General features: G+C 38.5%; 1 protein-coding gene across 1 annotated transcript in view; it reads right to left on the reverse strand.

The window, feature by feature from the left end:
- The window catches only part of PHLPP1 (PH domain and leucine rich repeat protein phosphatase 1), a 231,035-nt gene that overhangs the window by 9,385 nt on the left and 209,233 nt on the right, over positions 1-12,417 (reverse strand). Inside the window, exons 13-14 of the mRNA XM_023512412.1 lie at positions 7,238-7,368; positions 4,488-4,592 (exon numbers count right to left, since the gene is read on the reverse strand). Coding sequence (XP_023368180.1) covers positions 4,488-4,592; positions 7,238-7,368 — 236 coding nt within the window. The remainder of the gene's footprint in view (positions 1-4,487; positions 4,593-7,237; positions 7,369-12,417) is intronic.

Consider the following 12,417-nt stretch of genomic DNA (forward strand, 5'->3'; position numbering starts at 1 on the left):
GGGAGGCTGAGGTGAGAGGATCATCTGAGTCTAAGAGTTTGAAGTTGTTGTGAGCTAAGACACCATGGCACTCTACCCAGGATCACAGAGTGAGACTGTCTCAGAAAACAAAAGAAAAAGAAAAAAAAAATACTTGATCCAAAAGAATAAAAAAAAAGAGGAAAAGTAAGATAAACCAATGACACTAAGAAAACAGTAAGTTGGATGGTCTAAACCAGGGTGTCCAACCTGTCGCCCGCATGTTGAGTTTCTGAGGATGTTTTTGCTTACCTGTGGTGTCAGATATCATGAAAACTATACACAGACCTTTTGTTTATTTATTTTTTGCTAATCAGCTTTCATTAGTATTTGTGTAATTAATAATATGTGAACCAAGACAACTCTTACTTTTCTGATATGCAGGAAAGAAAAAAGGTTAGACACCCCTGGAAACCTAACCGTCTCAATAACTTCATGCCCCAACAGACAGAAAATTCAGATTCAATAAAAAAAACAAGACCTAACTACACAGTGCCTTCAAGAAATCCATTTTAAATATAAGGAGGAAAATTTAAAAGTAAAAAAGAGTAAACCGTATGGATACCTTGGAAAGTAGATTAGTAGTTTCTTACAAAAGTAAATATACACTTTCCATATGACCCAGCAATGCTACCCTTAAGCATTTAACAAAAACAAATATTTATACAAAAATCTCTATATTACTATTTGCAATCTGTAGCATTTTTATCCTTAATAGCTAAAAACTCAGAGCAATCTAAATACCCTTCAAATGGTGAATGGATAAAACAAACCATAATACATCCACGCAATGTAATGTAATGCTACTTGGCAATAAAAATCAGTAAAAAGAAACAAACTATTGACACATGTAACAACACAAATGAATCTCAAATGCATCATGCTAAGTGAAAGAAGTCAGACTGAGATGGTTACATATTATATAATTTCATTTATATGACATTCTGGAAAAGGCAAAATTATTGGGATATAAATGGGAGTTGCCAGGAACTGAAGCTGGGGAGAAGAATTGACAAAAAAGGGCATGGGTAAACTTTGGGGGGCGTGGAGCTAGTTTATAACTTGATTGTGGGGGTGGCTGTTACACGATGATTTTCTTTCATCAAAATGTGACGATCTACACATCTACCTACCTATGTAGCCGTCCATCCCTTCCTCCTTCCCCATCATTTGAGTACACTTTCCTACCTCCAAAAATGTGACAATGGCTGTTTAAAAAACAAAATAATTTGCAGAACTATACACTAAAGAAGGGTGAATTTTAATGAATATAGATTATAACATATATATATATATATATATATATAAAAGAAAAAATTATTAAGTACCTGCTAGGTATCATGGCTAGATACCAGTGATATGAACTTGAAAATATAATCCCTGACCTTAAGGATTTTCAGAGATAAATAATAATGGTAATGACCATCATCATTAATAATAGTATTCAGCACTCAAATAGGGTTTACTACATGGCACGCACTGTTCTAAGTTCATCACATACATTAACTCATATGACCCTGTAACAACCCCATGAGGACAGACAGTATTTTTTTCTCATTTTATAGATGAGGAAATTAAACTTTAGCTTTTATCTCAATCTCTTTAAAGAGACTGAGAAACTGGCCCTCATAGCGATAAGTATAGAGCTCAGATTCAAAGCCAGGCAGTCTGGCTCTTATCTCAGTACTTTGAAATTTTTGCCTCCATTTATTAAGAAAAACAAGTCATCCAGAATTACATGGCAATGTGTGGTAAAGTTAAATTTTATAATCATCTTACAATTCTTTCTTCTATAAGATCACCTTGCTAGTCAGAATGAGGTAGTGTGAAAGAGAAAAAATATATAGTAATAGGTGATTTAAAAAAAAAAAGTACAGTTGCAATCATTTTTAGGATTTCTGCTGAAGTTTCCTGTTTGTTTTTTTAGTCTAAGGAAGAGCACAGGCTATCAAATTGCAGTCCCTTCTTGGATTTCCCCACAGGATCTGAGTGACCTGACAGGAAGGCAACACTGCTCCCCAGGGAAAGGGAAGGAGGGAGGGAGAGAGAACAGACACCTATTGAGATTTAAAGGCAGGGACAAGTGCAGTTCCCCCCTTCCTTCAAGATGGCAAGCAGCATGTTCTTTGTTTAAATGACCACTTTATCTATAATACAACACAAACAATAATAATCACCAAAAAATTAAAAAAAAAAAAAGCAACCTAGATAAAATTCTACTAGCAAAACTGAAGGGAATAGAAGCAAGGGAAGGGGCAGAGAGCAAGTTAAGCCAGCGGGTGCTGTTCACCTAAGTCTGTTGATCCAGGTGGTGGTCTGCAAGTGTGCAGTTTAAGACAGCTCACAGAGTTGTATTTATGCACTTCTCTGTACATATGTTATACATGGATAATACAATAAAAGTTTTTAAAACAGTAATTGTGGAAGGGTAAATTATGCAAAAACATAACATCTAATTGGCTAATGGATTCATTTATTATGTATGAATAGATAATAAATTCTAATATCTAGAGGTATTTAAAGATCAATCTTGGATTTCACATCATTGTTCTGGAATTAGAATATCAAGCATGACTTAGTTTAGTTTTGTTTTTTTTTGAGACAGAATCTCACTATGTCGCCCTCGGTAGAGTGCTGTGACATCACAGCTCACAGCAACCGCAAACTCTTGGGTTTAAGTGATTCTCTTGACTCAGCCTCCCAAGTAGCTGGGACTACAGGTGCCTGTCACAACGTCTGGCTATTTTTTGGTTGCAGTTGTCATTGTGTTTTAGCTGGCTTGGCTGGGTCCGAACCAGCCAGCCTCAGTGTATGTGGCCAGCACCCTACATACTGAGCTTCAGGCACCACTTAAACATGAATTAGTTTTCATGAGCATCACAAAGCATGTTGAGACACAAGGTCAGGCTGGGTGTGGTGGCTCAAGCCAGTAATCTTAGCTCTCTGGGAGGCCGAGGCAGGTGGACTGCTTGAGCTCAGGAGTTCAAGATCAGCCTGAGCCAGAGCAAGAACACATCTCTAAAAATAGCCAGGCATTGTGACAGACCCTATAGTCCCAGCTACTTGGTAGGCTGAGGCAAGACGATCACTTGAGCCCTCTTGTGAGGTTGCTATGAGCTATGATGCCAGGGCACTCTATCTAGGGTGACAAAGTGAGACTCTGTCAAAAAATAAATAGAAAAAAAAAGAACGAAATTAAATAAGGCAAGACACAAAGTCCTTTGACCTAAATAGTAATCATCTTCAGAAAGGAACTTTGGGTGCTTTGAAGAATACACTGCCCTCCTCCCCAATATAAAGGCACACAATGCAAAGCCTATAGAAATAAGGCAGTAACCGGAGCCCATGCAGAGATGAGCAGGCCTCCTCTGCTGGTTCTGCCTTTACTGAGCAAATAGAACAGAGGTGTTGACGTAGGGGGCTGCCCCTTCTCTAGCTAGCACAAGGCCAAATCACACCTCAGGGAAAGAGGAAAGGATCAATGTACCAGATCCAGAATTTAAGCAGATGCTGCTTTTTGTCCTGAAGAAAAGCAGTCAGCATGGCAGCAACAACTCCACCTTAATTTTTGCAGGAAAGTTTTAGCCAGTAAGTGGTTCTCAGTCCTAGATACACATTAGTGACATCTGGGGAGATTTAAAAATGTTCTGATTCAATAGGTCTAGGCTCAGGGATTTAAAAAAAATTTCCTTATCCGACTGGTTCTTATGTGCACCCAGGGTTGAATACTAATCTTAGTTATTATTAGATCTGCTTCCACTTTCTGTTCTTCCCCTACTCTCAACACTCTGTGTTCTTGTACCTTAGCTAATTAAATAATACCTATTCTAATTTATAGTATTCTTTACCTTTCTAGTACATGCAAGCAAACCTGAAAAGCGTGTTATATTTCTCAGGAAAATCAATGTTTGTATCTAAGAGAGGGATGGATGGTGAAAATAGGAAAGAAAAAGAAATTAAGATGGACCAGTCCTGGCGGCAAGACCAGCAGATGACATTACAGGGAATGGACATCAAGTTCCTACCAAGCTAATTTAGATTGTAAAACTAGCCCCACAGTCAATAACATGAGTGATCTTGAATACAGACAATCAGAGCCTCTTCTCCTTAATACTATCCCCGTTTCGCTTAGTAAACAGACTGCAGAGAAAGAGAAAGGGGCTTTTCAAAGGAGCAGGGATGCATTTCAATACTTAGGCCTTCTCCAAACACTGGAGTCTTGTATAGATATAACGTGTCAATTACACTGTATCCTAGCAACGTCTCTCACAAAGGGAGTTTATATGATACCAAACAGGGGCTTAGCTTAACGTTCAAACATAAGTCATAAGGGATCCTCATTTTGGGGAAATGTACTCAAAGAAATTTTACATGAGAAAAATGTACGCTATAGCCCTGGGTTTCTATCCTCACCAAAGAACTGAGGCAGGCAGGAAGCAGTTCTCACTCCAAAGTTATATCCGACTTACTTGTTTTTCACCCCCGAAGCTTCAGTGTAACCATGGCTCCAAACAGCCGGTGCTCCAGATGTGTCTCCTGCTGAAGGCTGGTCAATCTTGAAACAGCGGATATTACTAACAAGAGAAACAGAGAGAGAACAGGAATCATTAAAACCAAACATGTGCAAATTGCTACCTTTATTAGAGAAAAGAAAAACACCTGCTAAGCATGCTGTACTTATCATTTCCTACTACCTTTAATGTGTCTGAAGTACTTATCACAACAAGAAACAGCTATCACCATAATGAAAACCCAGGGGCATATACTGAGCATGAATTAGTTTTTTTGAGCATTACAAAACAAGTATTAGAGGCTTTCACACACTCAATGGCTGCTCTCTCCTGGGAATGAAAAGAACAGCTCTCAGTCTTGGCATGAAACAGCAAAATTTAAGTAATACGTTGGGGTATATTCTCTCAAAACTCAGACTTGGAAAGAACAAAGCCTTGGCCACAATTATATTGTGTTCAGGTGATGTGAGAGAACATTCATCTCCAAATCTAATTTCTGTCCACATAACCCCTTCAAATATTTCATGAACATCATCAAGGACTTCCTATTCCCTGGAGCTTCCAATTGTCTCCTCACATGGACAGCCACTTGGCTGAGACTAATTTCATAAAATGTACATGTAAAATTACAAAGCTAATGAGGTTTAATAAATTACAAGTTAACTACATGTATTTAAAATCTGAGAGACTTAAGTTCTTACGTCACCTCAGCCCTCATATGCCATAAGTGGTCCAATGGGACCCCAAATATAAATATTAGAAGGATAAACTCTCAATTGGGGTTTCTTAAAAATCAGCCTACTAGAAAACATTTAGTGCCCCCCAAACAGACATGTAGTCTGTTAAAAAGCCTACATGGTGAAATAAATTCTGATTACTCATAAATTGCCAACAGGATCCCTCCCATTATTTACACAAGAGAAAAAAACACACACACATATATGTGTCAGGTTGACAAGAGATTATATATACATATAAATATATAAATAAAATCATCTTTTGATAACTTGACACCTAAATCATGACCACAAGAACCTAACAAATACTATATATCCTTCCTAAAAGCCAGTTATAACTCAAAAGAAGTAAATCAATATCTAACTAGTACTCAATTTGATTCTAAAAATAACTTGTGAGAATTTCTCTGAAATTTAAAAATATATGGTTAAAGAAATGCTTCTATTTTGAATTACTAGCAAACATTCACTTTCCCTCATAATCTAAAAAGCTGAAAAGACATATAAATCATAGTGTCAACAGAAAATCCCCAACTCAAGTTAATACCTCATTTTACAGTAAAGCTACAGCTATAAATCCTCCTTCAACATTTTCGATCCTATCAATAAAAGACAGGCATTAACAAAAACCAGTCCTCCATCATTTGCTCTCCATATGGTCTGGTGTTCAATATTATTCATCTAAAATGGTAAACAATGCAATGAGCTTCTTAAGTTACCTTTCTGAATTCTAGGGAAAAGTGAAGGCTAATTTCTAAAGAGGTTTGTAATATTTACAGAACACAGACTATTCAAAGAAATAATTATTTTCTAGCCTGATAATTAAAGAAAAAATTCCCTACTCTCCCTCTTGCCTCAATAATCCTTTCTAGTAAAGCAGCAATTTCTCTTCTCTGCCCAGCTGAACACACAGTGGCTCAGCAGCTCTCTGAAGTGCTCTGAATGTTCACTCTCGCTCACCTTTAACTGAGTCTACACCGGCACTCAATTCCACATGATAACCCTCCAGAAGCAAATAATAGACAGAAATTCTTGAGTTATTAAGAACCCACAAGCTTCTAGATGCTGAACAGAAGGTTGACATTTTTATATGAGTGTTGTGATTTCATTGTCTGATGCTAATTACTTACAAATCTGAGAGGATGGTGCACATAAGCTCAGTTCAGACTGCTGCTGATACACTACGAAACATCCTGAAAATTCAGGTAAGTTTAAAGAAGACAATAAAGAGCACCCATAATCCTTTTATCCAGAGAATAACACTACTGTAACATTTTGTTACACACCCTTTCAGGCATTGTCTAGGTATGTGTGCACATACTCACATACATATACCCAAATGCACATTAATTTGATTTGCAAAAAAATGAAATTCTACTATAAAAATTACTTTTCATGTCTTGCACGATAGAGCTCTTCCAAGGTCCTATACCACCATTTTTGGTGGATGCGTAACATTCAATTACGGAGCATAATTTGTTTAATTCTACTGAGAGACATTTAGAGTTCTGTGATGTACACTCTTACAAATATATCTTTTCTACTGAGATAAGCTTTAATGTTTTAAGTAGCAAATTTCAACCTGTAATTCTTTATCAATACCAAGAAAATGGTTATCAATGAACTACTCCCCAAAACACAAAGAGAACATTAACAGTATCTAACTACTCCACGTTCCTAGTTTTGTTTAAATAATCTGGATTTCAGCACCAAATTGTGAATTTTCTTTACGTATTTCTCTCTTTCAAAATCTGTTCTTAACGTTTGTGTTAAGTGTCACAACCACGTCATCAGTAACTACTGAGAATTAAGTGTGCATCCTGGCTGTTCATTGTCTATCTCCTGTTATGTGTGCAGATGTGGACCACAATTGAATGATGCTTCCTATCTTCTGTTTTGTGCTTTTACTAAGTCTTAAGTCTCATTGCCAGTGAAAGATAATGGGGCTACAGGGCTTTCCCAAATACTCACTTCAGGAGCTCCAGGGTTTTGTGATCAAGGACAAGGCGAGGGTTTCCAGTCAGGTCTAGTTCTTGCAGTTTAGGAGGCAGGTTTTCTGGTAAGGTGACTTCACTTAGCTCATTACAGCTCAGGTCCACACACTGTAGGAACAAGAGCAAATAGGAAAGAGATACGGCCTGAAGAAGTTCTTTAGGAAGCTCTCTACTCCTGCCCTTTGCAGGCAAATCAATTATATTAAATCCCTTTAATAGGGGACTTAAGTCCCTAAAAGTCAAACACAAAAAGCTTGTCTTTTACTTTGCTATAAACATTTAAAACAAATTTTGCTAAATGCAGTAGAATTTTTTACTTTCTTGAGTAATAGAGAGAATCTATGCTCTTTATTCTCCCTACCTTTCCCATTAAGTTCACCTCTATAATGACAAATATTAAGCATGTTAACTGAAAGATCCTGAGAATGGGAAGGTTTTTTTTTTCCCTTGAGACAGAGTCTCAACTTTGTCATCCTCTGTAAAGTGCCAGGGCATCACAGTTCACAGCAACCTCAAACTCTTGGGCATGATTTTCTTGTCTTAGCCTCCTGACTGACTAGCTGGGATTACAGGAGCCTGCCACAATGCCCGGCTATTTTATTTTTTAGAGACAGGGTTTCGTTCTTGCCCTGGTTGGTCTCAAACTCATGAGCTCAAGCAATCCACCCACCTCGGCCTCCCATAGTGCTAGGATTATACATGTGAGCAACCGTGCCTGGCTGGAAGTTTCTCTCATTGCTCACCAAATCTCTGTGCCTGCTGTGGCCATGAGAGCTACACCTCAAACACTGTAATGAACTGCAAGGGGCTTTCTTAAGACAAAACAAAAAACAACAGAAAAACATGCAAAGTAAGAAAAAAGCAGGAAACACATATCCCAACTGAGAAGATGCTTCAAAAGAAGCTAAATAAGGAGAAAATGACATGAAGGCTGTGTTGACCAGTTTGATGGAAGTATTTCAGATTGCATGTGAAAACCCCACACTGTACCCCAGAAGTGCATTAATGTACATAGTTACCATGCAATAAAAAAAAAAAAAAAAAAGAAGCTAAATAAGAAGTTGGTGGTAAAGGGTAGACTACCAGGTGGGCCTGCGACTGGGGGCAAGGAGCAGAAGGCTGAGTCAGGTATGGATCCTGCCCTCAGGTAAGAACACCTGGACTCTGCCCACAGGTCCTGCCTAATTTAGCCTGAAAAACCACCACAGAAGGGTCAGCATGCTGATTAGAACAAAAACTGTAAGTAGTAAATGGGACTATCTCCCCTCTCACAAAACCAATTATATCTCAAATGAGGCAAACTCTAAAAAGAGGAGCTGCGGAACTGGGTGGAGAAGGCTCATCACGTACAAGAGAAAGCAACTTGCCAGGGCTGTGGACTTCATGATTAGATAGAACAGGGTGGAAGCATTCAGGTATCTGGCTTGAGTTAGCTAGCACCTTATTAGAATATTAAAAAATGCTTAAAGCAGTGGTTCTTAACTTTCCTAATGCCGCAACCCTTTAATACAGTTCCTATGGGTCGCGACCTACAGGTTGAGACCTGCTGGCTTAAAGGCAAATTGTATTCAATAATTTCAAGATCTTGAAAGTGGACAAAATCTTCCTTTCATTTCGAAAAATTCTTAAAGAATTTGTTGGGGATTGAGGAGGGGTAGAGATTGGGTAAAATGAAAACCTGTACTTTTGGAGAAAGATATTTTCAACAGACTTCAAAAAAATAATGCTTCATACCATAATACCCCAAACGTTTCATATTGTTGCTTGTAAATAGTGGCAATGACATATAATTATATTGCTATTTTAAATGATTACATTTTATTTTAAGAGCATCATAACCACACTGCCCACAAAATGCTGGGCAAACGTAAAAGCTCAGAAAACTTACCCTTAAAATTACCACCCTGACACAATGAGTGTTAGTATTCTGAGGTTTTCTTTCCCCCCTTATAGCCTTATTGTTAATATTTTTAAAAAGTCTTTAAAAATCATAAATGTAGGTACAATTTCATTACATTTCACTTACTCTTCTATCACTCTATTGCAACCATTTTTCCTCATCTTCATTTCTACTGCTATGGTCTGAATGTTGGTATATTACCAAAATTTGTGTGTTGAAACTTAATCCCCAATATGATGATAATATTATGAAGGGGACTTGGGGGTGGTTAGTAGGTCTTAAGGACTTTGCATTTGTGAGTGGGATTGGTGACCACATAAAAGAGGCCCAGTGGAGTTTCCTCACTCCTCCTGTCAAGTGAGAACACATAAAGAGATCGTCTATGAGGAACAGGCTCTCAAAAGACCAAATAGGCTGGCACCTTGATCTTGGACTTCCCAGCCTCCAGAAGTATAAGCAATGTATTTCTGTAGTCGATACAGTAACAAGTCTAAAGTGCTTTGATACAGCAGCCTGAATGGCCTGACACCATCAAGCTTTAATAGCTCCATATACTTCACTTAACCTACACAATAATAATTGAGAAGCGGTCATCTCTTTTTTCATTTCTTTTTTTTTTTTTTTTTTTAGTAAAAGATGAAAGCTTTATATGATCTGAAGAGAAACCAGAGTATGATTTCTTTTTTTTAAATTTCAAGTTAATATGAGGGTACAAATGTTTGGGTTACACTGTTTTCAATTCTAAAGTAAACAAACTTCAAGTTGCAGTTGAGTCTTCACCCGGGCCTATGCTGAACACACTGCACATTTGGTTCCTTTTTGGTTTGTTTTTCAATTATAAACGATGGCTGCATGAACAGCTGACCAAACTTTAATGAAGAACTGTGATACTACTGTTAGTAACGGGTCATGCTGCCAGCATAGTCAGTACACGTCAGCATAGTAAGACCTGCTATGGAGGTAGAATGCCTTTCAGTACATGGGGATGAATACACACCCAATCTACTGGAGAGTAAAGGATCGTGAGCTATCGGTCTAACAAGTGTGGGGAACTTAGGGTATAAATCATTGACAGAAACAAATTCAGGGCTCAGAGAACGTCTTGGGTGAAGAATTAAAGAGATTCTACAGCAATACCGAATTTTACAAAAGTAATAGGAACTTTTAAAAATTTTATCTGAAGATTTAAACTTTCAGAGTTCTACAAATATAAAATAGCTCATTCTCTAAATTAGCAAATTATGAAATGAGTTTGTAGGGTAATTATGTATGAAGATAAAGCTGGAGGTTGTAATGTAGATCTTAGAGATGCTGCTTCCAGGACACCAGCCCAGGCCCATTTGCTCCCTGAGGCTTCTCCAACTGAATCCTTGATTCACAGCATTCACAGCAGCCATTCCCCTTCATAGAGTGCTACTACCCTGGTCTGCACCCTGGCCCATCTGCATCCCAGTCCCCCTCACTCCTGGGCTTGGCTATACTATAGTATCCTTGGGGTCTGGCATCATTATGCCCTACCCTCAACCGTCAGCGTGGTTTATCTACTGTGGCTTATTCTGTCCACTCTCACTCCAGCCTTAGTCTCTCTGCTGCTCCCAGGAGCTCTTCAACCTGCCATCAAACTCCTCAGGATGTCCAAGAAGGCCCTTCCTTCCTATTTCACCACTTGCTTCCTCACACTCCATGTCCAGCCCCGTCAGAGCAACCACAGCTCCTGTTTGGGGCCTGCTCTCGTTTGCTGCTCTCTGTGACAGGACTCTCTTCCTTTTACCTGGAAAAATCTGGCTTACTCCTTTTAAGACTGAACTCACTTCAAACTCTACTCCAACCCCTGTTGGAATGAGATGTCCCTTGTTATGATCACCTGCTTATTTACTCATCCCGTTAGCCTGTGACTTCAGCAAGCAGAGTGCTGCTCCCCATACATCCTACGTGCAGTGCAGCAGCAAGAGCAGATGCCGGTGAACAAGTGAACAACTGATCACCTGGCATGTTGGAGAAAATTATTTGTTAAATTAATAAATGAAGGAATCTAGGAAGGTCCTTCAGTAATTAAATCTGCTCGGATAGAAACTGAAACACAGTGCTTAGGTGGCTGTGCAAAGCATTGTAGTGCAATTCCAATACATTTTCAATGTCACTTGTTTTCTTCTGCATGAAAATGTAACTATTTTCTTAATGGCAGAGAGGCAGAGAAACACCCTTTTATGCTCTGCACACTGAAGGAAGTTCATAAAAATTAAAAGAGATCGAATAATAATTACAGGAGGTTGGTATCTGGTGTTCTTCTACTGAAGTTATTAACACAATGAGTGACACACAAGTGCTACTTCATATTTTTTTAATAGTCCTCAACACTGCTTTACTGCTGAGGTACTTAACAAACACTTGTTGGCTGAATAACAGTAAAGGCTACCACTAAGAAAACAAAAATATCTGAGACTGGAGAGAAAAATAGTACCAATACAGTCTTTTTGTTAATGAATGCAACCCCATGTTTAAGGTACTGCAATTTTCTTAAAACTATGCTGTTGGCTCGGCGCCTATAGCTCAACCGGCTAAGGTGCCAGCCACGTACACCTAAGGTGGCGGGTTCGAATCCCCAGCCTGGACCCGCCAAAACAACAATGACGGCTGCAACCAAAAAAATAGCCGGGCGCCTGTGGTCCCAGCTACTTGGGAGGCGGAGGCAGGGGACTCGCTTGAGCCCAGGAGTTGGAGGTTGCTATGAGCTGTAATGCCACGGCACTCTACCCAGGAGGACAGCTTGAGGCTCTGTCTCAAAAAAAAAAAAAAAAAAAAAACTATGCTGTTAAATAGATTGTTAACCCTGGCTAAAACACAGCTAACAGAAAATTACCGTTACCTCTTTCAGGCCCATTCTATAATGTAACTAACAAAAATTACTTCGTTATAATCATAATTCTGGTAAGAATACCCCAAATAATACCCAATCCTCAGAAAACATGAGGTAACTCATAGCTGAGAAAGAACTCATGATTCAGAGGAAAATTATTACAAATACAATTTAGATAAGACCATAGAGAAATAATTAGCTTATCTCCAAGAAAAGGAATACAATTAGATTAAGTGTAATTCATGCAGCATAGCATATGTTTTCTCATAAAACATTACCAAATAGGCATGTTAATTTTCATAGTAGTGTATCATTCATTATCTTCCTATACTGCCCTGAAAAGGCGACTAGCTCCTGGAGGAGACTCTGTAAACCTTGCTTTCTTCCTTTGTTCAGACTC

The sequence above is a fragment of the Otolemur garnettii genome, unplaced genomic scaffold, assembly GCF_000181295.1.
Source record: "Otolemur garnettii isolate 467f Iridium unplaced genomic scaffold, OtoGar3 scaffold00027, whole genome shotgun sequence".
NCBI classification, from domain to species: Eukaryota; Metazoa; Chordata; class Mammalia; order Primates; family Galagidae; genus Otolemur; species Otolemur garnettii.